The following is a 24,967-nucleotide window of genomic DNA, read 5'->3' on the forward strand; positions in this document are numbered from 1 at the left end:
AAAATTCCATCTCAGGCATTATTTCAGGTTATTACATAAATGCTGAATTTGGGTCCAGATGTGGTGAGAGAAAAATAACAGCATATTAAATAAGTTGTGTCCATCCCTCCACTACCTAACTTGCTTATTGCTGGTGAGAGTCACAGTGGGGGGGAGGTGTCTCACTCTTCCACCAATCAAACAATGAAAAGATGACGCAGAACTGCCGGCACCGATACATTAAAGATATTTTATTTTTATTTGGTGTTGTAAAGTGAAAACTCCAGGGGATCCACTGTTGGTCGGCTGTGGAAAGGACCCCTGAGGGACCCCCTGGAATCCAGTCGCTCGCTGTGATCTCCACAACCAAGTGGGAAGCCGTGGTGTCCAAAAAAATAAAAATATGTTTAAGAAATGTAATCCATACACACTGATAACAGTTTAAAAAAATAAAATAAAAAGAAGAAGAAAAAATGTACAATCCAGCACACGTTATAAACATTCAGAATGTGTGGAAGCTAATACAAAGATGGCGATGAGAATACACGTACACAGGATCAACCACACCCGGTCTCAGGCCTGGTGGCCCCACCCCTTCCGCTCAGAAACCACAGCTGTGGGGTGGGGGCGGGACCGCCCGATCTGGCGCACTACGGGCGGTAAGGACAGGTAGGTGCGGAGTTTTTTTTAAGGTTTTGGTGTAGTCTGTTCCCGGGAGTCCTGTAAGCTTGTGAGCTCCATACAGTACTGTGCACAAGCCCTCCGGTGCATCACATATCAGTGTTGTTCATAAAGAAAAAGGCACTTCAAAAAAAGTAACAAATTTCCAGTGTATTTTACAGTGTGTATACATATACATATACACATGTGTATACATATATATACGAACATGTTCACAAAGGCAGGAATGCAAAGAAAATAATAATAACAATAATAATAATAAACACAATGTGTGACTACAAGTGACCTTTCAAAATAGTTCTTGAGATTGCTTGTTATTTAAGTTCTTTTTATTTAAAAAAAAGGAACGTAACAAAGAGGGGGGGAAAAAAAAAGTTTTGGACGCACAGAATATCCAACGGTTCAGAATAAGACAAAGAGGATCCATGGCAACATGGGTTTCAGTCGCTCCGGAGAAACTGAAATTATTTTTGCATAGGCAAGAAAAAACAGTGGTTCCTGATCAAGAAACGAACAGACGCACGCACACGGACAGAGACGACCAAACACAAAGAGAGAGAGAAAAAAGAAAAAAAAAAACACTGATTGAGATTCCCATCCATAAGGACAGATAAGTTGGAACTTCTTTGAAGCGAAACGGGCGAGTGGAACTTAAGGAAGGCTTCCCGGTCAGCAGCAGATAAGATAAGGTGCAGGTGCTGGGCCCTGCGGAATGGTGTTGATGGCGCAGATCCGGGCGTGGCCAGGTTCTCTCCCCCGCCCACCCGCTACAGCTCAGTGTCCTGATATTTCTGTGGGTTGGCGTAGTAGCCCCGCTTGGTCTGGTCCATCAGCTGCCGCCGGTACTCCTCCTCCTCTTCCTCACTGTGGTAATACGGCCGGCTCTCCGAGTACGCCATCTTGGAAGGCGGGGTCTGGGGCTCGGGCCGCGAGCTGGAGCTGAACACAGAGCTACGACAGTTAGCCTGGGTAACGGGTCACTGCATAGAGAACTGAAGCACTAGGGCTAAGCATAGAGCTATGACAGTTAGCCTGGGTAACGGGTCACTGCATAGAGAACTGCAGCAGAACTGGGCGGATGAAAGATGAAGGGCTGGGTTTGAGTTACACTGACATAACGTTAATTTAGTACTCTTATCTACTTTCAAATGCAAGTTAGTTAGGCAGAAGGAGAATCAGGTGGAGGCAGAGACAGTAATGGGTGGAGAAGAAAAGAGAAGTTATGAGTAGAGTCAAATGGCCTTGTCATGGTCTACTGGTCAGAAGTTTGCCCTTTCCCTATTGGCTGTAGTCAGATATTTGGCCTTACCCTATTGGCTGTGGTCGGTTGAGGTCAGGCTTTTGTAGTTTCACAGGGACGGCGTAAATGTCTGGATGCTTCTGAGCAATTTCACAGACCTAAACAGGATGTCATAAGACAACACAACTGCTTTAACAACAGTCATCACACACACACACACACCCAAATGCATGTCCATACACACACACACACACACACACACACACACACACCCAAATGCATGTCCATACACACACACACACACACACACCCAAATGCATGTCCATACACACACACACACACACACACACACCCAAATGCATGTCCATACACACACACACACACACACACACACACACCCAAATGCATGTCCATACACACACACACACACACACACACACACCCTGGCGTTCTGGGCCTCCTGCAGCTCCAGCATCCTCTGGGCTCGGGCGAAGTAGTCCATTCTCTCGAAAGCCTTGATCTTCCCCAGGAAGGACTTCTGCGAGGGTTCGTCCGGACTCTCCTCTGGCGGTGCCCTCTGCTCCGGGGGGGGCGTGTCAGGGGCGGCCCTGGGGCGGGACACGTAGCTGGGTTTGAGGGCGACGGGGGGGGGCAGGGGTTTGCTGCCGTACGAGTCCTGGCTGCGGGGGTGGGAACTGCTGGTGGGACTGCTGGAGTGGGAGTCGTAGCCTCTGCTGTGGTCGTACTGCGCCCCTACCCGAAACGCCTCGTCCCGGGACCCTGACTTCACCTGCAAGCACACAGCGCCACCTTCAGCTCCGGGGCCACACCCAAGGGTCAGAGCTACACCCTCCTCTCTCCCCCCCTAACCACAGCCAGCAGCCCCTAAACTTTACACTTTCCACAAGAACCAAAATTATATACGAGTACACAGTTACCGTGCATCACTAACCTGAGGAACCCTAACTTTACACTGATACACTCAGGTACTGTACATTACTAAACTGAGAAACCCAAATATTATACTAGTTACTAGTATATTATACAGTTACTGAAATTACTAAATTGAGGAACCCAAACTTTATACAACTGCACATGCCTTTAAGTCCCACTCTTTGGGACAAAGTTCTACCCCTCCCCCCCAAAACTTAACACAACTACATCCAGCACCACAACTTTACAGTACCTCACTGAGGAGCCAGAGAGCAAAATGTAAACTACTACACCCAGAATCATAAATTTGCAGCCACTACACCCTGGAATAAAGCTGTACCACAACAACCAGGATCACAGCAGCACTTAACAGGAGTACTGGAGAGGAGAACCTGGGTGAGGAGCAGACACTTCGCTCTGAGTAAAGTTTAGCATGGTGTAATATTTGTGCTTCTACACCCAGGATCTCTTCTGCACTACCACAAACCAGGGCCAAGCATCTGCACAAACACACACCCCATTGCACAACAGACCCGGGTCAAATAACTACTTGAAACATTTTGGACTTGGACACTAGTGAAATTTCTCAAATGTCTCCAGTATTCAGAACAAGTCTCTTCTTTGAAAAGATTGTACATTTTGGTTACTAACATATTTAACTTAAAATTCTCAGGGACTGGTAGGTTAAAATTTATCATGTATTTCCAATAAGTTAATTGGATTTCAAATAAGCATTTGACGCAGGTGTGACACACGGCACTTGGCAATTCATCCTGTAATCAGAGTTCAAGGGTCCTAATGAGGGACAAATGGACTGGCCGGCCCAGGAACATGTCACAGCGTTACAAAAGCTATGACATCACAGGAATTCTACAGTTCCAGAAAATACCACCGTGGCTCACTGAGCTGCTCTGGGAAGAATCGGAATCTCGGTGGGAATCTCGGAATCTCCACTTCACACCGTTCTTGTAAAAGAAGTGGAGGGGTGGAGGGTGCAGTGTTAGTTTTGCCGGGGGGGGGCGGGTGGCGAGGGGGTGGGCGTACTTGCAAATTGGGCGGGACGTGGAGGGGGGGCACAGCCTGTGTTGACGTATGGTTATTAACACATCCATAGGCACTCTGCTAACTCCATCTGCTTAAAGCAAACTTCACTGTGGCTTTATGACCTCTACTCCCAGACCATGTTGTACCAGTTTCGTTGAACCAGAAAATATTTTAAAAATGGCAATAATGTCTCATAAGCATTTTTCTTTACATCGCTCAATTGATTTCAATTAATTTCCTGCTCTGACCAAACTAAAACGGAACCGACTGCAGCCCCGCTCGTTGGGCCGGTGCTGGGACGTGGCCAGTGGTGAGTTTAGGGGGGGAATTTCGCGGGTTTTACCTTGGGAGGATCAGGGACGAAAGAGGGGGGCGGGCTCGGTTCAGGGGGCCCCTCCCTGCTCCCCACATTCCTGATTCTCGCCCTGTGATCCGGGCTGGGTCTTCTCAAGAGCTGCAGGACACCGGGGGAGGAGCCATGCTAATTAAATAAACACCCAGCATGCAACTGCAGTTCTGAGAGCGTTCCAGAACACTGGTCTCAATACATGCGGTTTCATAATGGCACGCGGTTTGCCTCTTCCTTATACAGGGTGGTTTTGCCGAACAGAAGACCAAGATTAAGGCAACGAAACATGTGCCAATTTCCTGCAGATAAGTAGTTGCCCTCCTGCTTATTGTAGTTAAAAATATAAAATGATATATGCTCATTTTTAACCAATATCTTTAAAAAAAATTAATTATTTATTTATTGAGGACAGTGCAATGTAATATTGTTCCAAGTTAAAAAACAAGAAACACACATGCTGTATCTATGGAATTTAGCCAAGGCTCATTTCCAACCCCTGTCCAGTTTGTATTAAAATATAATACAATGGCACTAAACATAAAAAGGACAGTTCCTCAGTTATAAATGTAGTTGTCTTCCTCATGGATCAAGTTGTTTGTTGACTGTAGTACCCCAGTAAAACTGTAGAGGGCAGAGCAGTACTGCTTCTAGATTTCAGCAGGACTAAAGCAAGGCTAAAATGTCCCATTTTTCCAAACCAAGTTTTCTGATGCAGGAACCATTAATTTAACTTACTTTATCTGCACTGTTATAGATACTAGCATACTAGTGCTTATAATTTGCAGTGTCCTGTATTTGAGTGAAGTGTGTGTGTGTATCTACCTGTGTGTGTACGCGTATGTGTGTATGCGCATGACTGTGTGCTTGTATTTCTGTGGTCTGAGTGTATTTGGGTGTGTTTTATGAAGTACACGTGCATTTCTTTCACTTGTATGCACACAAAAATATATGTGGTTTCAATGAATGGACGTGAATGGAGTACACGCACGTCCAGTGAGTGTGCACTTGTGTGCGCGTCCGGTACAGCGCCCCCTGGTGGACGGCTCACCTCCTCCGCCAGGACAGGCTCAGAGGAGCGGCTGATGGCGGACACGTGCAGCTCCTCAGCGGTCTCGTCGAGCTCGTTGTCGGTACAGGCCCCGCCCTCGTCCGCCGTGTCGTCGTAGTCGCTGGCCAACCGGCTGTCCATGCTCAGGTAGTCGGCGCTCATGGCCGACAGGTAGGACATGCGGTCGTCGTGGAGATCGAGGTCTGCCTCAGTCGAGCTCAGCTAAAAGAGACACATGATGGATCTTGGTACAGAGAGGAGCAGAACAGAGACAGAGAGGAACCAAGCTGTAGACCACCGCCAACCAAAGATCTCCAACAGAGCATGCCCAGAAAGAAAGAAGCAAACCATGCACAGAAATCAGAGTTGGGCTCAATTCCATTTACAATCAATTACAGGCAATTCAGGAAATTAACTGACAATTCTAATTCAGGAATAGAAAAAACAGGGTTTCTATGAGGAGTTTCCCCCCAAATTAGTTAGCTGTGTTTCAGTTAATTTCCTGAACCTCTCAAACTGAAATGGAATTGACACCCAACCCTGCAGAACAGAACTGGGGTGGGGGAGTGGAACCCCAGAACATCTAACACAAGATAAAACAAGAATCAGAAAGATGTGAACAAAGCTGTGAAAGATGAGGGACATGCATTACTGGAACGGTGTGAGATGCGCTTCTGTAAGAACCGAAGCCTGGAGCTTTAACAGTGGGGGGGGGGGGGGACGCGGTCGTAGAGAGTGAACGCGGAATGAGCCTGGGAGGAGGGTCACGACATTCCGGTTCCGTTTCCGCGGCGTTCCGCGTTGTGGGATTACCTTCCCTTCCGACACCCAGACCGCCTGGGCCTGCTGCTCCCTGACGAGCTCCTTCACACTGCCGTACCACGCGTCATTGGCCGAGTTCAGATCGATGCTCGCTACAGAGAGCAAGAGCGAGAGAGAGAGAGAGAGAAAGGGAAGGGATGCAAGAGAAAGAGGGAGAGAGCGAGACACGGAGAAGGGAAAGGTGCCCAGGAGATAAAAACCAGACGCAACCGATTTAAAGGCAGTTAAGTTTCAATTCAAGTCTTCAGGGCTTTAATCATGGCAAACTATCAATCTATATCATGACATGATATTTGATATCATGATATTTACCTCCAGATCATGACAGATAATGAGAAGAAGGACATATCGTGATACACTCATGACTAATTAAGGGATGAGAGTAATAAATGACCCCTGTGTGTGTGTGTGTGCGTGTAAGGTGAGGTGGTGAGGTGGGGGGTGGGGGCAGTACTGACCAGTGAAGAGGTGCGAGCAGGTCTTCCTCAGTTTGACCGCCTGGTCGTAGAGCTTGCGGGAGCTGCGGTTGGACGCCGGCAGGACCCTCTGGCGCATGGTCTTCACGCCCTGCTTGCTGTCAGGGTTGAAGAAGATGACGATGGGGTACCACTGCGTGTAGTTCAGCGTGTCCACCGCCTTGGGCGTCACGTCCAGCAGCGCGTGCTTGTCCTGGTTTCCGTTTTGGAGGGGGGGGGGGGAAGACAGGGGTGGGGCAAAGGTTTATTTGACTGCTGCCAACGGCCGCCATTTTGTATTGTTATTTTTTTTGAACGGCCTGATTTTCGAGGCGTGAAAGAGACAGATGGAAGCGGGGACCCCCCTAGGGCAGGACGTCGGAGGTGTGGAGGTCACCTCCGCCCCTGAGCCAGGTGAGGACCGCCCCCCCCATGCCCACACACGGGCATCTGGCCCAACCGAGGGGTGCTCTGACCCCGCACATGTCCCGCCCCCCTGCCCAAATACCCAGAGCGAGCTGGTAACGGTTCTGTTCATTTTAAAGAGCTGACGAGGGTTTGGGGTGGGCGGGAACGGGCGGTGCATTTACCTGCTCTATTATCTGCCGGATGGTGTTGAGCCGGACCACACCCGAGGACTTCTCTGATCCAGCATCTTTGGGCTCCGTCTCTGTGAGGGAGGGAGGGAGGAAGTGGACAGAATGACAGAAATACAGGAGAGAGGAAAAGAGAGAAAGCCAAAAGTTGGGGAGAGACCAATTGAAGTAGTGACGAGAAGAGACAGGAAGAGCGACAAGGAAGAGAAAGAAAAGAGGGACAGAGAGTGAACGAGAGGGAGCAATAGGGGGTGAGTGAATTTTGGAATTTGAATTTGAAAGGGAGACAGTGTGAGAGAGTGGGAGAACGAGAGACAGAAAATTGAGAGTGAAAGAGGGAGGGAGACAGAAAGAGAAAGATGGAGATTGCAAAAAGTACATAGGGAAGATGAGTTGTGCAATGTGACACTTAGCCAAAATGATACCCACAATCCAACTGCCTGACTCACTGCAGTGACATCATCACCTCAAATTATAGCCCGTACTGCAACAGTGCTACAAACGAACCCTTAACTCTTACACAGTCCATAACTCACCTGTGCTACAACTCTCTAAAACAAATGTATGCTGCAGAAGGATCTTTTCTAGAACAGCTGTGACAAAGCAGCTTCCTCCTGAGTGCAAACTAGATTTGAGCCTGTGACCCCCCCGTCAACGCACATGGATACAGAGGGTTCCGTACTCACTGGCTATCACAAACTCCTCAGGGAGATCTGCAGCCAGCTTCTCATTGGCTGCGTCTGCGATGGGTCCGAACAGAACCACAGGCCTCCTGAAGCCAGCTACAAGGGAGAGAGAGAGAGAAACGAGGCTAACAGAGGCTGTCACACCTTCCAAGACCCATCCTAACCCTTCACTCACACCCCTTCCTCCCTCCCTCCCTCCCTCTCTCACAGTGCAAACAGCCTGGGAAGGAAACGAGTGTCATCTGATTTCTGAAACCCGCCCATCCACGGGTGAGGAAACAGTCAACCTGCTGTTTTGGCCACAGACTTGTAAACCTGTAAACTAGGACTCTGAGGACTCTGATTGGTTGAAACATGGGTAACATATTTTAGAATCAATTAGGTATGGAGTCTACTCTCACACTGGTTGGGAGGTGTGGAGACAACTCTATCATTGGTTGGGTATTGGGCATCCCATTCCCTCATTGGTTGAGCAGCGTGTCCTACCCTCTCGTAGGACCACCCTCTCGTAGGCGGGGAAACGGGTGCTGACGGGGGCGGAGATCAGCTCCTTCCGAAGGTCCTTCTTCTTCGCCGCTCTCTGTCCGCGTAGCCGCCAAAAATCTGCCCGGTCGTTCCCCGTGCCCTTGTGGGAGTTCTGGACGTTGGCCATCTGATCCGCCCTGAGAGAGAGAGAGAGAGAGAGAGAGTGAGAGAGACATTTACAGATAGAGGGATGCCTGTACGGATGGGCAGAGAAGGAAATAGGGAGACATTTTCCTCTCCTGTTTTTCACATTCACTAGGGAACGGGAAAACCCAGATTTGTTACGCAAATGGTGAGGTTGTTGTGGCGTGCCCGGATTTAATACAATGAAGTATTAATCTGCTCTCAGTGCTGAAATTCCCCTCAGCTTCCAGAAAGGGTTTGGAAGTGTCCCCTGGCTGAGAATCAAACTTCTCCTGTTTGAGAACATCTGCACAGAGAGCTCACCTTGAGTCAACGGGCTGGGCTTAGAGCCCGTAACAATTCAATTCAATTCAGTTCAGTTCAGTATGCATAGCCCTTTTTATAGAGAACTGTCACCAAGACACTTTACAGAGACACTTTACAAGCACTCCCCAACGTCTTAGCCGCAGCAGGCTAGCGTCAGGAGCCGAGCACCGCAGCCGAAATCTCCACCTTCCCGCGCGATCGATTTGGTACCGCTCGCATCGCTCGCAGTCACGGCACCCGGAACAACGAAAGACCTTCCGGAACCTTTCCTCGCTGCTCGGATTTAAACGCGGACGTGGTTAACACCGCCCGCAGTCTCCGCTCAAAACCCTCCGGAGTTGATTACTCACTGCCCTACGGTGCCAGGAGAGGCCGAATACAACTGAAGGGCAGGGCTCCAGATCTGCCTGCTGCTGCCACTGCTGGTGCTGACTGCTGAGATCGCTCATTTGAGCTTCCAAGAATTCGTGAGGGATTTTTCTGGTGCCGAGCCAAAAGTGGTAAAGCCGGTTATGAAACAATGGTCTTTATTGCTCTAATAGTACACCACTGGCTCCGAAATTCCTTCCCAAAAAACAAATCCCCCCCCCGGCCCAGAATGCCAAAACCCCTCCCCCCCGAGCCTCTCTGCCCCGCCCCCCAAGATCACGTGTCCCTCCTCCCCTGCACAGAGCCTCGCTCCCCAGGCCGACCTGCTCTTGTTGGGGATGATGCCCTTCTCCAGGAGCTGGTTGTCCTTGCCCACGCGCACGGCCAGCCAGCTGCCCAGCTTGCCGTCGTACAGGGTGTCCACCACCTTGAAGATCTCCCCCCGGGTGAAGGCCAGGCTCTGGGGCGTCTCCTTGTCGTACTCGAAGTGGGTGCGGATGAAGAACGAGTCGCCCCGCCCTGACGTCAGGATGTCCTTGTACACTGAAACGGGGCCAGACAGAGACAAACGAGTTCACCACGCAGCGTCTCCCCAAGCGCACACGCCCAAGAGGATAAATCTACACCGGCCTGACGGTTCAACTATCTTTACACGCTATTTTAAACTTTCACACGCCAGCTATATTTCCCTCTTCACACGTAATGTTTGAGAACTGTTTTAACAAACCGCGTCACAGCCAATCATACTGACGGAATTTTACACGTGATATTAGCTAACTATCTAGTCAATGTTGATACAGCCAAATAGAGTGAAACAATTGTTCAGTGAAAGTTAGCCTGCTAATGTTAGCCGCAGCAGCTAATTAGACAGAAACTTGGACGGCGACCCAGAGAGGTCGCCCTTGAAAACAAACAAGGTTTTCTGTTGTTTGCTGTTATTCAGCACATAATTAATTAATTAAAGACGTTTACACAGCTGAATCCCATAACCTGGTTTGAAAGTAAAAGATGAAACAAGTGTGTGTCTTTGTGTGTGTGTGTGTGTGTGTGTGTGTGTGTGTGTGTGTACGCTGCCTGTCCAGTGTGTCTCCAGGCTGAGAGGGACGTTGGATTTGGGCAGGTTCCAAGTTGAATAACCGTCTGACCCCAGCTGCCTACTTTACAGGATCTGACTAAGTAATCAGCCACACATACATACACACACACACGTGCACGCACACACACACACACCGCACACACACACACGTGCACGCACACACTGCACACACACACACACACCGCACACACACACACACGTGCACGCACACACCGCACACACACACAAACAGTGTAATAAATTAAATACTATACTATTCAGAAAACTGAACCCCTCCCTCTCAGCAAACAATGGCATAGGGAGGGAATTTCCTGCTTTATCCAAAACACTCAAACTCTGCGGAAAACACCCTGAAACTCTGCCTCAGAAGTGCCTTAAATCAGCAAACACACTGAAACTCTGCCTCAGAAGTGCCTTAAAGCAGCTAAACGCTCTGTGTTTACTGTATCTCTGTATAACTCTAAATCCTTTCCACCCATTAGTGGTTCCTCACCATCAGACTTGCTCTGTGCCAGAATAGTGACCTCCTCGCCTTTGGGGATCTCCAGCAGGAACAGCACCGCCTCCTCTCGCACGATGCCCCGGAAGTCCACGTTGTTCACCTGGAAACAGACACGTGTTGCATTGCATTAGTTTAGCAGATGCTCTAATCGAGGGCAGTTTAGAAGACAAGAGATCATAAGTGCAAACCCCAGTTATATGAGCAACAGTGCCCGTCCTGTCCAGACCAACATGAGAATTTTGCTCTACCACTAGGGGGCCACGCAAGAAAAGGAGAGCAAGTAACTCAAACTGCTGAACAGAGATATTTGGCTAGCATGTAATGTCTGCATGCATGCCACAAGGTAACCATTATTTTTTTAAAGGTCAACAAATTATTTTTTATTTATAAAAAATAAAAAGGTATTGCATATTGAAAGCATTTGGACAGACATACACCCTAGAAGAGTTATTTTAAAGTTAAGAAAATTATTTATAATATCCCATTATTACAGTCAGTAAATACAACACCCTGGGGCAAAGTCTGGTGACCTACTGAATGGCAAACTTTAACAATCATGTCCCATACAGCACACCCACCCTCCGCATGAACTCCTCCACCTCCATGGTTTCAAAAGAGTGAAATTTCAACAGGAAGTTCTGGCTCCCCTCAGCCAATCAGCTTTCATTACAGGAGCCACAGATTGGAGACCTTCTGAAGGACAGTGGCTGTCAGGAGGTGAAAACTTCAAAGCCGCAATGGGTACACACAGTTTGTATGCAGCGCCATGTCTGGCAGCAGTTCGATTTCAGCCGAGTTCTCCTCCTAATCAATTATACTCCCAGCTCGACTGAGGAGACACGACACGAGAGAGCACACTGGATGGGTCAGTGGGATGAGCACACAGTGCGCACCCAGTGCTCATGGGAGTTGTAGTATCATGTAGTACCACCGCAAATTAACTTGATTACTTCAGATGCCTTCAGTTGCAACCAAAAGGTCACCCGCCAAAGTGGCTGGTAAGAGTGATGGAGCTACGCTCCACGGCTGAATTCTACCCGCATTTGGCGGGTGGTGGGTCTTAATGTCAAGCCCTGGATGTAACGCACAGGGGAAATAAAGTAAGGCCACTGTGTTGCTGGGGTAGTGTTTTCTACAGGCATGGATGACTCAAAATGTCCTCTTACTGAACTCAGACAAGACTGAGATATTGGTAGTAGGGCCCCAGATCTCCAAGAGATAAACTTTTCTTGGCTTTGAATCTAGATGGCTTGATCTTCTCTGCTCTGTCTCAGCCAAGGCGGTTCTTAAAAACCTGGGCATGACTACATGATTCAGATCTGTACTTTCAGGCCCACAGTAATACAATCACAAGAGATGCTTTCTTTCACTGGAGGAACATAAAAAGTGGTTCACCCAATAACAAGTAAGAGAGCGAATGAATGGAAGCAAGTGAGGGGTGAATGAATGAATGAATGAGCGAGTTAATGAGTGTAAGTGAGTGAGTGAATGAATGAGTGAAACAGAGTGAGTGAGGGGTGAATGAATGAATGAGTGAGTTAATGAGTGAAAGTGAGTGAGTGAATGAATGAGTGAAACAGAGTGAGTGAGGGGTGAATGAATGAATGAGCGAGTTAATGGGTGTAAGTGAGTGAGTGAATGAGTGAAAGAGAGTGAGTGAGGGGTGAATGAATGAATGAATGAGCGAGTTAATGAGTGTGAGTGAGTGAGTGAATGATTGAAAGAGAGTGAGTGAGGGGTGAATGAATGAGCGAGTTAATGAGTGAAAGTGAGTGAGTGAACAGTAGCGCATGAGTCTAAGATCACGGCGGCGCTCGACCTTCATGATCTGGTCCCCGGTGCGAAGCCCCTCCTCCTCGGCGGGGCTGCCCTCCTGCACGCCGGCGATGAAGATGCCCACGTCGTTCCCCCCGGCCAGCCGCAGGCCCACGCTCTCGCCCTTCTGGAAGCTGACCATCACCGTGCTGGGCCTGCAGAGAGAGGCGAGAGGGCGGGGCCGTCAGACACCGGGGGGAGCGGCCTCCCGTCTCCACGGCAACCAGGGAGCCTTCAACACCCCCGCTCAAAATGAAACCGTCATCTCCCAAAAGAGCCTGCAGTCTCTACTGCAGTCTGAGTGCAGATGGTGACAAGACCACTGCAGAAAGGTGTTTATAATCTGTGATGAATACTATCCAGTTCAGCACAGTTCCTTTTTAATAAGAGGGGTTACATGAAAACTCTTTATTTGACTGGACACAAACTTCAGAGTCTGGACGGCAGCAACGGACAATAGTTAAACGTGTTGCAAGTCAAATCGTGCAAGTTTTGAACAGGCAGAGGTTTTAAAAGGCCACAGTGATGCACAGGTACATGTGAGTCTCGCACGTAAACAAGGCTTATAATAATGATCACTTCCGTAACAACTCTACCTACGCGTGGAGATGACAATAAAGCATATTTTAATCCAAAACTAAATTTGAGAGAAAAAGGAGGGGGAAAAAGAGATGCAGGTATTCTCAGTAATCGGATCAGAAAATAATTTCTCCTTGACGCCAGACGGATCCAAATTCCCGGCGTTTGCCCCGCGCCCGTTCCTCTCTGGCTCAGCGTGATTCGGCGGGCGGTGGACCCGCTGAGCTTGGCTGTAAATGGAGAAGTGACGGGACGAGCTCAAACACCGACGGGAAACAAAATGGCGCAGGTAAGACCGGCGAGGCAAAGTTTGAGCTCTCAGGCCCGCGTCAGCTCAGGTGTATCACAGAGAAAGCACTCTGACGTCGCCTAGCTGGGAAAAACGTAATTGATAATTGTCATATGAAAATGTTTTTTAAGTAATATAATGCTCACTACTTTTGGTTTATTTTGCTGTAAATAAGAGAGGATTAGTGTAAATTAATGAATGAAAGTGGTGTAAAAAGCATGTAGCAGCCGTTGCGGTACAGCCTGACAGTGACTGTACTTCACCACCCATTCGAGCGCATCTGATCTATGAGGTCATTTCCTGTCTAAAGCTGGGAAGGAGCCCATATCCAGGCATTAAAGCAAAGCTTTTCTGTCAGCAGAAGCAATGTCAAGATACACAGTGAGGGGGGGGGGGGGGTAAGGGAAGGGGCGGGGGTCGTAAATAAAAATAAACTCTCCTGACGGACAGCAGCAGAGAAGGCTTCATGAATATGGACGACCTGAGCTGGAAGTGATGAGCAAGGCAGCCCATGGGTGAAGCTGCTGAGCTGTACAAGCACTGTGATTCAGCTACACACACACACACACACACACACACACACTCTAACCCCCTACACACACACACACACACACTCAACCCCTACACACACACACACACACACTCTAACCCCTAACACACACACACACACACACACTCTAACCCCCTACACACACACACACACACACACACACCCTAACCCCCTACACACACACACACACACACTCTCACACCATACACATGCACACACACACTAACCCCCTACACACACACACACACACACTAACCCCCTACACACACACACACACACACTCTAACCCCTACACACACACACACACACACACACACCTAACCACACACACACACACACCTAACCCCACACACACACACACACCTACCCCTACACACCACACACACACACACCTAACCCCTACACACACACACACACACACACCTAACCCCACACACACACACACACACACACACCTAACCCTACACACACACACACACCCTAACCACCCTACACACACACCACACACACACACCTAACCCCCTACACACACACACACTAACCCCTGCACCACACACACCACACACACACACACACACACACACACACTAACCCTACACACACACACACACAACCTACCCAACCTACACACACACACCCTCTAACCCCACACACACACACAACACACCCCCCACACACACACACACTGCTCCACACACTACACAGACACACACAGATAACCTCACAAACACGAGCGAGGCAAGGTCATGCTCAAAACTAAGGGAAAGGCACAAAGTGAGGGGAGAGAAGGGAACATGAAGAAAGGAGAGAGATGAAGAAGGGTAGTAAAAGAGGAGAAGGAAAGAAGGAGGAAGAGAGAGGGACAGGGCAAAATACAAAATTGAGAGATACAGAAAAAGGGAGAAAGCCTAGGAGATGAAAAAGGAGGAAGAGAGGGAGAGGGCAAACAAGAGGGATTTGCAGCTGAATTGAAACGACCCCTCATCCGATTCATCAGAACATCCTGTTACCTGCAGCGTCAGAATCTGCCCGCAGTTCCTCCATCACTGACTGGCTCAGGACACAGAGTCCCGTACAGAGTACCAGCACACACACAAAAAAAGAAAAAATAAATAAATAAAAGGATCTCACCCGTATATCTCCTCGTCCTCAGGGCTGGGACGCAGCAGGATTTTTGGGGTGGTGTTAACGGCGGCTGTGAGAACAAAACGGACACATTGGGGGACGATAAGGACACTCAACGTGTGCACCCCATTTATAAGCACATGCATCCTGCTTATAAGCACATGCTCCCAGTTTATACACACATGAACCCCATGTATACGCACACACATCCTGCCGAAAAGCCAATATACTCCGTTTATACACATATTACCCCCATGTATACGCAGATACATCCCGCTTAAAAGCTCATATATTCTGTTCATGCACACATTAACCCCACGTGCATGCGCAAACTCTCTGCTTAAAAGCCAATATACTCACTTTGTACACACATTAACCCCACGTATACGCACATACATCCAGCTGATAAGCCCACACACTCATTTTATTCACACATAAACTGCTCGCATATGCACATGCGCATCTGTTTTTAAGCATGCATAACGTGTGATCTCACAGACCTACAGAGCACAGGGGTATTGTGGGTACCTGGTGGCTCCTCTACCCGTGGCTCCTCCCTCTCGTCCTGGCCCGGGAGGTGGTCGTCAGGGGCTCTGAAGGCGGGCGGCACGGCGGCCATCTTGGCCAGCCCACTCGCCGGGTCGTCCCTAGAGAGAATTCCACAGAGAGACGCAGCGTTCCATTGAGGAAAACGTTCCGGAACCAGGAGCGGAACGCTCGCTCTCGCGGTGTTCCGCTCCCGTAAGCCTCACGGTCTCAACACCGGAACGTTGGCCAGCGTCCAACCCCAGCTCTTCAACTACGCACAACACACACACACCGCCACCTACAACCGCACGTTATTAATCGCCGGTGAAAAAAGTCATCGCAGTCCAAGATTAATGTTCCTCGATGGTGAGCAAAAGTAATCTGTGGCTGACAACAGCAGGGGGTTATCAGACTTTCAAAGTTCACAGCAAGCTTAATGAGCAAACAGAACTGACCCTTTCTAAAGGGTTCAAACGCTCTTAACGATTTTTCTTCCAAACCCTTATTCCAGGTCGACTTTCCAAACTGCCGGACCACCGTAAAACATTTTCACCAATCGCACTACACTTGTAAGGCTCAGCCTTCATGAAAAGTGAGAGATCAAAAAAATGATCGGATTAACCGGTTAAGTCAAGGGAACAGGTCAGCATGAAATCCCGAAACGGATCGTCCCCTCCCCACGGACCGCGGATGAGCGGGAGGGGTCCGGTTACCTGGGCTTGTCCCGTATTCTCTCGTTGGACGAGTGCGAGGAGAGATCGGAGTGGTGGGACCGCCGGTCCTCAGGGGGGGAGTACGAGTGGTACGACTCGATCTCCGAAATGTCTGAAAACCAGAGAGAGAGAAGGGGACACCGTCAAAAAAAGGCCCGCTTTCAGACTCTCTCTCTCCTTCCGTTTTAACCCTCCTCCCGATTCAAACAGGATTGTTAAAGTCCCCAAAAAAAGCAGACAAAGCAGGGCTTTGCTGTGTCAGAGGGAAGTGGAATTCTGCCTCTTTGGAACGATCAAAATATCAAGTTTAAAGTAAAGAAGGAAACAGCGAATCAGCAGATCATTGAGTTTCCTCGAATTTCCCTGCCTGTGTAATGAGTTTAATGATTGACTTATTTTTCTTTTTTTTCTGTGACCCCCACCACCTGCAAATTCCAAAGAGGCAGAACCGAATAATTCCAATATTCAACAGGCACAGAGGTGGACAACTTTGGGGAACAGGAAGCACCATAAGAAACCCTGTAAGGACCCAGGTGCGAGAGTAGAGACAGTGCAGCGAAAAAAAAAACAAAAACTGTCCTGGTAAACCAAGCCTTGAAACACACGCGCGCACACACACACACACATACACACCAAGACTCAATACACAATCACATCATTCTGAATGACTGAATTCAATTATTTTTGTAAACCAAATTGCGATCAAACCTGGCCTGAATTTGTGAGCCATTTAGGACTAACGGACAGACAGACAAGACAGATGGACAGATGGACGGACAGACAGACAGACAAAAATGGCCATTTCCCCAGGACAGTTCTGAAGGTTAGAGTTAATTTTTAAAAGTCTAGATGCAACATTAAGCCGCAGCAACACACACACATTATTAGGGTTACCACACAGTCTTAAAATGGCTTCCCTCCAAGCCTGCTCCCCACCATGAAGCTAAAGCTGAAGTTACTGTGATTTAATATGCAGGGCAGCACCAGTACTGTACGCGCTCTCGGCTCCAGTGTTAAGTGAAGTTGGCGGCCACGAGTTCGAGAGGCGACATGCTTCCGTCTGGGGTTTGGGTGAACCCCAAAGCTGCAGAGACACCCTCTATTTTATCCGTGAGCGAGGGGGGTGGGGGGGGGGTGGGGTTTACAAACGAGCGCTCCCACAAACTGGGGTGCTATGAACAAACAGGCAGAAGTTAAAAGATAAAAGAGCAGGTTTCAAAAAAGTGCAAACTCATTCTACTTTTAATTAAGTCTTTTTCTCAGACTCGACTTGAGTTCCTTTATAAGGTTAAAAGCTCCCACGTGACTGCTTTACAGGAGAGAGAGAAACGGCTCCTGCATTAATGAGAGCAAAGGGCAGGGAGACGATGAGGAGGGAGGAGGAGAACACAGGCAGGGAGCTCAGAGAGCATCTTGGGGGGGAAAATCACAGACAAATAACAGATCACATCAGCAGGGAGAGCATGAAATTACAGCCTGCTTCCTACGGGCTGGGCCCACCCAGGGGACAAAATACTGTGTGCATGTGTGTGCGTGTGTGTGTGTGTGAGACAGAGACAGAGAGAGATAGAGTGTGTGTGTGTGTGTGTGCGCGGGCGTTTGTGTGTGTGTGTGTGTGCGCGAGAGTGAGTGTGTGCACATAAAATCACACACAAACTGGGCAAGCAAGCCCGGAGATCTGTTTCAGGAAAGATTATGCTGGCGAGATGACCTTTCAACAAATCAAGGGCTGCATTAGGAGAAGGTGGACAGTGGGGATTGTTTATTGGCAGGAGCTCTGCCAAAAGATAAAAAGCCAGCTTCTGTGCAGTCATGCTCAGGATCTGGGGTGGAACGTGTGTGGAAGTGGGTCAACAGTAAACCCAGATCTCGGACAGGGACGGGCAAGCCCTCCGGCTCAGGTCCCTCCCCCCACCCATCAGGGACAGCCAATCAGAGCCCGGCTTACTGGAGTGTGGCAAACACTAAAACATATGGGGCAGCCTTTTCCTGGTCTGCAAGTTCTAGCGCTCTGAGCCACCTTTCACCACACATGCTCCCCCCGCGATGAAACACCCAAGTCTGCTGTTAGTCACTCAGCTGTTACGGTTAAACCTTCCCCTGCGTATCACCAAAACATAAAAAAACAGAAATAAAGTAGCAGTTTAGCCTGTAACCCTCGTACACCATGTTACCAGAGAGAAAATGAAAACGGCTTACCCGTTGCTTAGCCACCCTGACCCTGTTCTGACTGAAGACAGAACTACACATAGGCATTATTTACCTGTAACATTTGTCATTTCCTTTGCACTGGGGTAGGGGGTATTTCAGCTGCTAAAATGGTTCATTTGTTCAAATGATTTTTTTAAAAACATTTCATCCATGTGCTGCCAAATCAGGATATGTAAAAATACAAAATATCTAATAGAGGAAACATGCGCATCTGCACATGTACAAGAAGTGAGGTTAATAATGTGATTATGATCGGTTTCATTTCCTGACAATATATCAATTTGTTACATCGGAATTGTTAATATTATTATTATTATTATCATCATCATCAACTCAATTTCAATTCCAAAAAAGCACACAATACCAAATAAATAGTGGTTCAAATAGTTTTATTAATTTTTGGAAAATATTAAAAATTAAAGTTAGCAAAAAAGAGAAGTGCAAAATTGTGAAAACTTTACAACTGCGATGGCATGGCCTTTTAGCAGATTAAAAGGCAACCAAACTGTAATGTTGTGTCTTGGAGGTCCTTCAGCTAAAAGTATGACATTTTATCTGTGAAGAAAGAACAGAAAAATAGGGATTTTTGGTTGGGTCCTGAAATTGTGACTGTTTCGTCACGTCAGGTTAACTTCCAGGACTGAAACAGAACTGAATCAAGGTGAACCCGTATTCCCTGCTTGCGGTTATATTCCGAAGTTAGACAAGCAGAACGGGTTGTAATCTGTGTTGCATTCTGTACTCTGGTGTGAGTAGACCGTGCTCAGAACTGGTTGGGTTGCCCAGTTGCTAACCGGAAACATGAACCAAGGATCTCAATATAACTCAGCTTATATTTGTACCGCCTGAATGCTAGATGACTATTTTTATCTTTATGCTGTGCAAGGCGATATATAAACTTCCAGACGACTTCCCATAATGCAACTGGCCCATAGTTAATGACATCAGCTCCTCTAGGGCCATTCCCTCATAATCCCAGCAGACCTGGATCACATATGTATTCCAAACATATGTACAATACACAATACGTATACTACTGCAGATCCCTAAGAAATTTTGACAAAAACATGTTAGCAACACATACAATCATGTACATATAGAATTCTGTTATGAATACAGATGAAAACAAATCTGTGAAACACTATGTCCGCTTGATGAGGATGAAAGGGTGAGTAACACACATTGGCAATGTCTCACAGCGCATTCTCTGCTCCTTCCAGGCCCAGCTGGAGCTGCATAAAGCATTCCTGGCGGTGGGGTGAGTGGGGTATCAAAAGAAAGCGCTCCACTCCTGGGTTCGAACCCACACCCCTCCCCCCCCCCCACTCACTCACCGTCGGGCTCCGAGTCGCTGTCGGCCAGAGGCGGGATGCGGATCAGGATCTGCCGGCGGTCCCTCTGCACGACCAGCTGCAGCTTCCCCCGCGACTTCTCGATCAGCTTCCCCGCGTCGCTCAGAGACAGGTTCTCCGTCACCGTCCCGTTAATCTGCAGGGAGATGACGCCCGAGGCTGACTCCACAGCAAACAACCGCAGTCAAAAATTCCACCACTAATCATTTGCATAAGTTTTGTTTAAAATCTTTATCTTCTTCCACTGTTACAGTTACCACTATTGCATCTAATGTTTATTCATTTAATTGTTTAAGATTATGAGAGAGTGAGAGTGTGTGTGTGTTCGCATGCATGTGAGTGTGTGTATGTGCATGTGCATGTGCTTGTGTGTGTGTGTGTGTATTTGCATGTGTGTGTGTGTGTGCGTGTGTGTGCATGTGTGTGTGGGGTGTGTGTGGTGTGTGCGCGTGCAAGTGTGTGTGTGTGTGTGTGTGTGTGTGTGCGCGTGCAAGTGTGGTGTGTGTGTGTGTATTTGCATATGTGTGTGTGTGTGCGTGTGTGTTCGCATGCATGTGAGTGTGTGTGTATGTGCATGTGTGTGTGTGTGTATGTGTGTCTGTGTGTGTGTGTGTGTGTGTGTGTCTGTGTGAGTGTGTGTGTGTGCATGTGTGTGTGTGTGTGTATGTGTGTGTGTCTATGTGTGTGCATGTGTGTGTGTGTGTATGTGTGTATGCGTGCATGTGAGTGTGTGTGCGTGCATGTGTGTGTGTGTATGTGCACACGAGTGTGTGTGTGTGTGTGTATGTGCATGCGTGTGTGTGCGCATGTATGTGAGTGTCTGTATGTGCATGTGCATGTGCGTGTGTGTGTGTGTATGTGCATGCGCATGTGTGTCTGTGTGAGTGTGTGTGTGTATGTGTGTGTGCGTGTGTGTTGGTGTCTCTGTCTAACCCTCAGTGACAGCTCAGCAGAGGCAGTCACAGGGCGGCTCTCTCTACCTTCAGGATGATGTCTCCTTCCTGCAGGTTCCCGTCCTTGGCAGCCAGGCCGGTGCTCGTCATCTCTTTGATGAAGATCTGGCTGCCCAGGCGAAGACCGTACTCTGGAAACACAACAAACAGATCAGTGAGAGAGAGAGAGGGGGGGGGAGAAGACAGAGAAAGCCATGACGAGAAAGAAAAGGGGGAATGAAGAGAGAGAGAAGCAGAGATTATTCTACCAAGTTTCCAAGTCACATGGAGGTCAGGTCTTGACCCTATCACTTCCCATCCCAGGATTCATTTCATTTCAGGAATCAATCGACCTGACCTGGGAACAGCCAGAGGCCCCTCCTCTGGGCCCTCCACCCCAGGGTTCAGCCAATCAAGGCCTCATTAGAGTGAGCGGTCTCTTCCACACACAACCTCCCTGCCCCGCGATAGCCCTTCTAGGATTGGTCTGCCAAACAGCTTTAAGGTTCCTGACCACCAGGGCTAATCCAATCAAGCTACTGCAGTAACGCCTTAATTAAATCCACCAATGAAATCCAGAAGCCCTGCAGACAGGCTCGTCCAGAGTCCTATGCACTCGGACAGTCCAACGATTTGTGGATCATCTAGCCAATCAGCCGCTCACAGTGCAGAACTGTAACTACACCTGAAATAAGTGACAGAGTAACACTGTAACCAAACCGGCTATAAATGTGTAACACTGTGTGTATATTTTCTGTAAATGACGCTGTGTAACAGAGTAAATAACAGTTGTAAATAGGCGCTCCAGCTGCACGTCTCACCTTCATTAGGTCTGTTCTTCACCAGCAGGACGTTGACGGGTTTCTCCAGCGGCTCGTGGTCATGGTTACGGTCGCGGGCTCGGCGGTCGGGGGAGGGCGAGCGGTCCTGCAGGCGGTCCCTGCTGAGGCTCCTCATCACCCTCTCCTCGGGGCGGGGCTCCGGGCGGGGCTCCGGGCGGGGCTCGGGGGGGCGGGGCTCGTACCGCCGCCGCTCGTAGCTGGGCTCTCGGCCGTAGCTGCCGCGGGCGGGGCTGAGGTCGCGCTCGGTGCTCCGCCCCCGGCTGCGCCCGCCGCCGCGGTGTTGGCGCTCGGGGCTGGGCTCGCGGTCCAGGGTCCGCCCCCGGCTGCCGTCCCGTCGCCGGTAGTCCGCCTCGGGGCTGATGTCGCGGTCCCGGCTCCGCCCCCGGCTGTGGCCCCGCCCGCGGTCGTAGTCGTGGGGGTTCAGGTAGCCGCTCTTCTCCACGCTGCGGTCCCGGCTCCGCTCCCGGGGGTAGCCCACGCCCCCGTTCCCCCCGTGCCAGCCGGGGTCGCCGTGGTGACCGCTGCTGTGCACACTGCTGTGCACGCTCCGCCGGTCATAGTCGTCGTACTCGCTGGTCACCTGATCCTCCTCGTCCTGCGACGCCGATCGCTTCAGGGATTGGACCGGAACCTTCCGCGGCCGTTTCACTGTCTGCAGGGCAGCAGTGCGGCAGGACAACATTAAAACACAAGAAGGCGTAATCATGGAAGTGGACTGTCAAGCCCAACTTGAGAATCTCTCAACATAAGAATGTGAGATTTCATAATGCTAAAAACAGGCTGTCATGTTCTAGATGAGCGTAAAACTTAATGGTAAGAACGGACTGTTCAGCCCATCTAGAACATAACAAGACCAGGTTAAAACCTAGTATATGGCTGGGCCTAACACACGTGATCCAGCCGACCAATGGTGTGACTTCATAACTCGCCCGACCAATGGTGTAACTTCATCACTCACTCAGTCACTCACTCAGTCAGTCACAGGCATTTGAGTTTGTAGGGCTAGCCCTGCTGTTGCGGTCCAGCCAAAAACATAAGAATACATAAGGGTAAGAACAGGCCCCGTAGCCCTACCTATAACCCTTTAAGGTGTGAGATCACAAATATGTAATCAGAATGTATTTAACTGAACATTCTAATGCTGATGTCACAATCAGGACTGGTGCTGTAATTGAAAGCAACGGAGTTCTAGAACACTGACTTTTGAATTTTGAAAAAAAACTCTTCGAACGGTTAATACGCAAGGCCGTACTCACAATCTTGGCCACTTTCCCGCATTTCCTCAGCTGCTGAACGGCGAAGGAGTGAGGCACGTTGTCCATGGGGATGGCGTTGACCAGCACGACGCGGTCGTTCTCGCTGCATAGGAGAGGCAACAAATCGAGACAGATATTAGCCACCCGCTCCTCCTGTCCCACAGGGGGACAGGCATCCTAACAGCTCCAACAGCTCGCAGAGGCGAGGAAGGGACTGCTTACAGAGTAAATGGGTTATGTGCCACACGGCTGGCCAGACTTAAATCCTGCTGGCTTTTCTGACAATAAGGATAAATTGAATCAGAGTATTACACAGGAAAACGGTGATCCAAGCTGCAGCACCTCGCTGCGTGCTGTAGGGACTTCGGAAAAACTGCAAAACAGAAACTCCACCTTGGTGACAGACTTATCAGTCCAACTTTAGAGTTGCTTTTACATGTCTGTCAGGTAGTCGATTTGTAGTAAGCAGTTCTAATTTATTAAGTAAGTGAGAGGGGTCTAACAGACATTGAACATGAAGAGGGAGAGATTGACAGGAAGTATACAGGAAGTGGAATAGACTGACAGGAAGTTTGTGAGACTCACAGGAAGTGTACATGAATGCATGAACACAGACAGCAACCGGAAATGCAGGAGACCGACCGGAAGTACACAGGAAGTGTGAAAACTGACAGGAAGTATACCACAAGTGAGAGAGAGGAGGAAAATGTATTCCAAATGAAAGAGCGACGGCGAGTTTTACGCACAAGAGCAGTCCGTCAGCCGGTCCTCCCGCCAACACGTCCGATACGATGATTGACGTCTCTCCGTTTTCTACGTTGGGGTTGTCCCGCCCCCCCGACACGGCAATCCCAAAGCCCATCTTTGAGTCCTTCAGACACAGGATGAGAGAGAGAGAGAGAGAGAGAGAGAGACAGAGAAATCAAACACAATATTCAATACAATCAAATACAATATTCACATCATTATACATTTCACAAATATTTTTCACAGGGAATTTTAAAAATGCAAACAGGAAAAAGATAATTTTAAACCAATGCCTTTTTTTTTTTTTTTTTTACAAGGGGCTGAGTGGAATTCTTAAAAAATTGCAGGATGGAGAGAAAGAGAGGGAAAGAGAAGGAAAGAGTCCAAAAGAGAAAGATAACAATCCTATCCTCCGCACCTGCAATACATCTGTCTGTGATGATGATGCCAAACCACACTGCACACAGGTCAAGAGAAAAAAAGGGATGAAGAGTGTGCAGGAGAGAGAGAGAGACTGAGGGAGAACGAGAGTGAGATCTCCACCCTTTCACAATGACCGCAGGGTCAGCTGGATCCACCTCCAATCCCAGAATTCCTTGAGACAGAAACTGCCACACCCTCTGAGATCAGCGCAAACAAGCCCTCTCATGTCTGGCTAAACCAGAGTGAATCTCTTTCCAAATTGAGACCAACGAAAAGGGAGACATTTACTGGGTATTTAATGAGATGATTCATAGTATCACAGGCCATGTGACACCCCTGGGAGGGACAGAATAGATGAACACAGGGAGATTCCATAAATCCAGTTTTCACTGGAATTTTTATTATTCAAGAGCGAGAGAACTGTTTCAACCAACCAAAACTTCACCATACACCCTCACAGTATTCTGTTTTTTTTTTAAAACCCCAAAACATCCATCAATTTTCTAAGCCGCTTATTCCTAGTCTGGCTTGCAGGTGGGCTGGAACCTATCCCAGCATGCAGTGGGCGAGAGACAGGAATGCACCCTGGACAGGTTTGCCCATCCATCACAGGCAAACTAAAACATCAAAGTACCAATAAACCAAAACACAATGTAAGCCTTTAAGCTGGGTTTTTTCCCCCCCTCTCTCTTGGTCTCTCTCTCTCAGCGTGACAAATCCTAGTCCCAGCCACCCATAGCAGACAGAAGCACACCTGCAAACCTTGATTTGATTGGGTAACGCAACTCGGGTGCGTGTGCCCAGCCAACCGGTAGGCGTGGAACCTGGTT

At 48.8% G+C, this 24,967-nt stretch overlaps 1 protein-coding gene across 2 annotated transcripts in view; it reads right to left on the bottom strand.

Moving 5' to 3' along the window:
- Window positions 1-215: 215 nt before the first annotated feature.
- Window positions 216-24,967, bottom strand: part of LOC135233391 (tight junction protein ZO-2-like) — a 61,235-nt gene continuing 36,483 nt past the window's right edge. Inside the window, exons 3-23 of one of the 2 annotated variants that reach the window (XM_064296870.1) lie at window positions 23,714-23,838; window positions 22,968-23,070; window positions 21,691-22,363; window positions 20,918-21,021; window positions 19,920-20,073; window positions 16,375-16,486; window positions 15,662-15,780; window positions 15,140-15,203; window positions 12,595-12,745; window positions 10,767-10,875; window positions 9,501-9,720; window positions 8,320-8,495; window positions 7,834-7,929; window positions 7,142-7,221; window positions 6,555-6,765; window positions 6,088-6,188; window positions 5,275-5,496; window positions 4,221-4,331; window positions 2,343-2,690; window positions 1,970-2,058; window positions 216-1,599 (exon numbers count right to left, since the gene is read on the bottom strand). In XM_064296870.1, coding sequence (XP_064152940.1) covers window positions 1,428-1,599; window positions 1,970-2,058; window positions 2,343-2,690; window positions 4,221-4,331; window positions 5,275-5,496; window positions 6,088-6,188; window positions 6,555-6,765; window positions 7,142-7,221; window positions 7,834-7,929; window positions 8,320-8,495; window positions 9,501-9,720; window positions 10,767-10,875; window positions 12,595-12,745; window positions 15,140-15,203; window positions 15,662-15,780; window positions 16,375-16,486; window positions 19,920-20,073; window positions 20,918-21,021; window positions 21,691-22,363; window positions 22,968-23,070; window positions 23,714-23,838 — 3,540 coding nt within the window. In that variant the 3' untranslated portion in view covers window positions 216-1,427. Of the gene's footprint in view, window positions 1,600-1,969; window positions 2,059-2,342; window positions 2,691-2,728; window positions 3,799-4,220; window positions 4,332-5,274; window positions 5,497-6,087; window positions 6,189-6,554; window positions 6,766-7,141; window positions 7,222-7,833; window positions 7,930-8,319; window positions 8,496-9,500; window positions 9,721-10,766; window positions 10,876-12,594; window positions 12,746-15,139; window positions 15,204-15,661; window positions 15,781-16,374; window positions 16,487-19,919; window positions 20,074-20,917; window positions 21,022-21,690; window positions 22,364-22,967; window positions 23,071-23,713; window positions 23,839-24,967 lie in introns of those variants that run through there. The other variant, XM_064296869.1, reaches the window with a different exon arrangement.

This window comes from Anguilla rostrata, chromosome 10 (assembly GCF_018555375.3).
Source record: "Anguilla rostrata isolate EN2019 chromosome 10, ASM1855537v3, whole genome shotgun sequence".
In the NCBI taxonomy this organism is placed as follows: domain Eukaryota; kingdom Metazoa; phylum Chordata; class Actinopteri; order Anguilliformes; family Anguillidae; genus Anguilla; species Anguilla rostrata.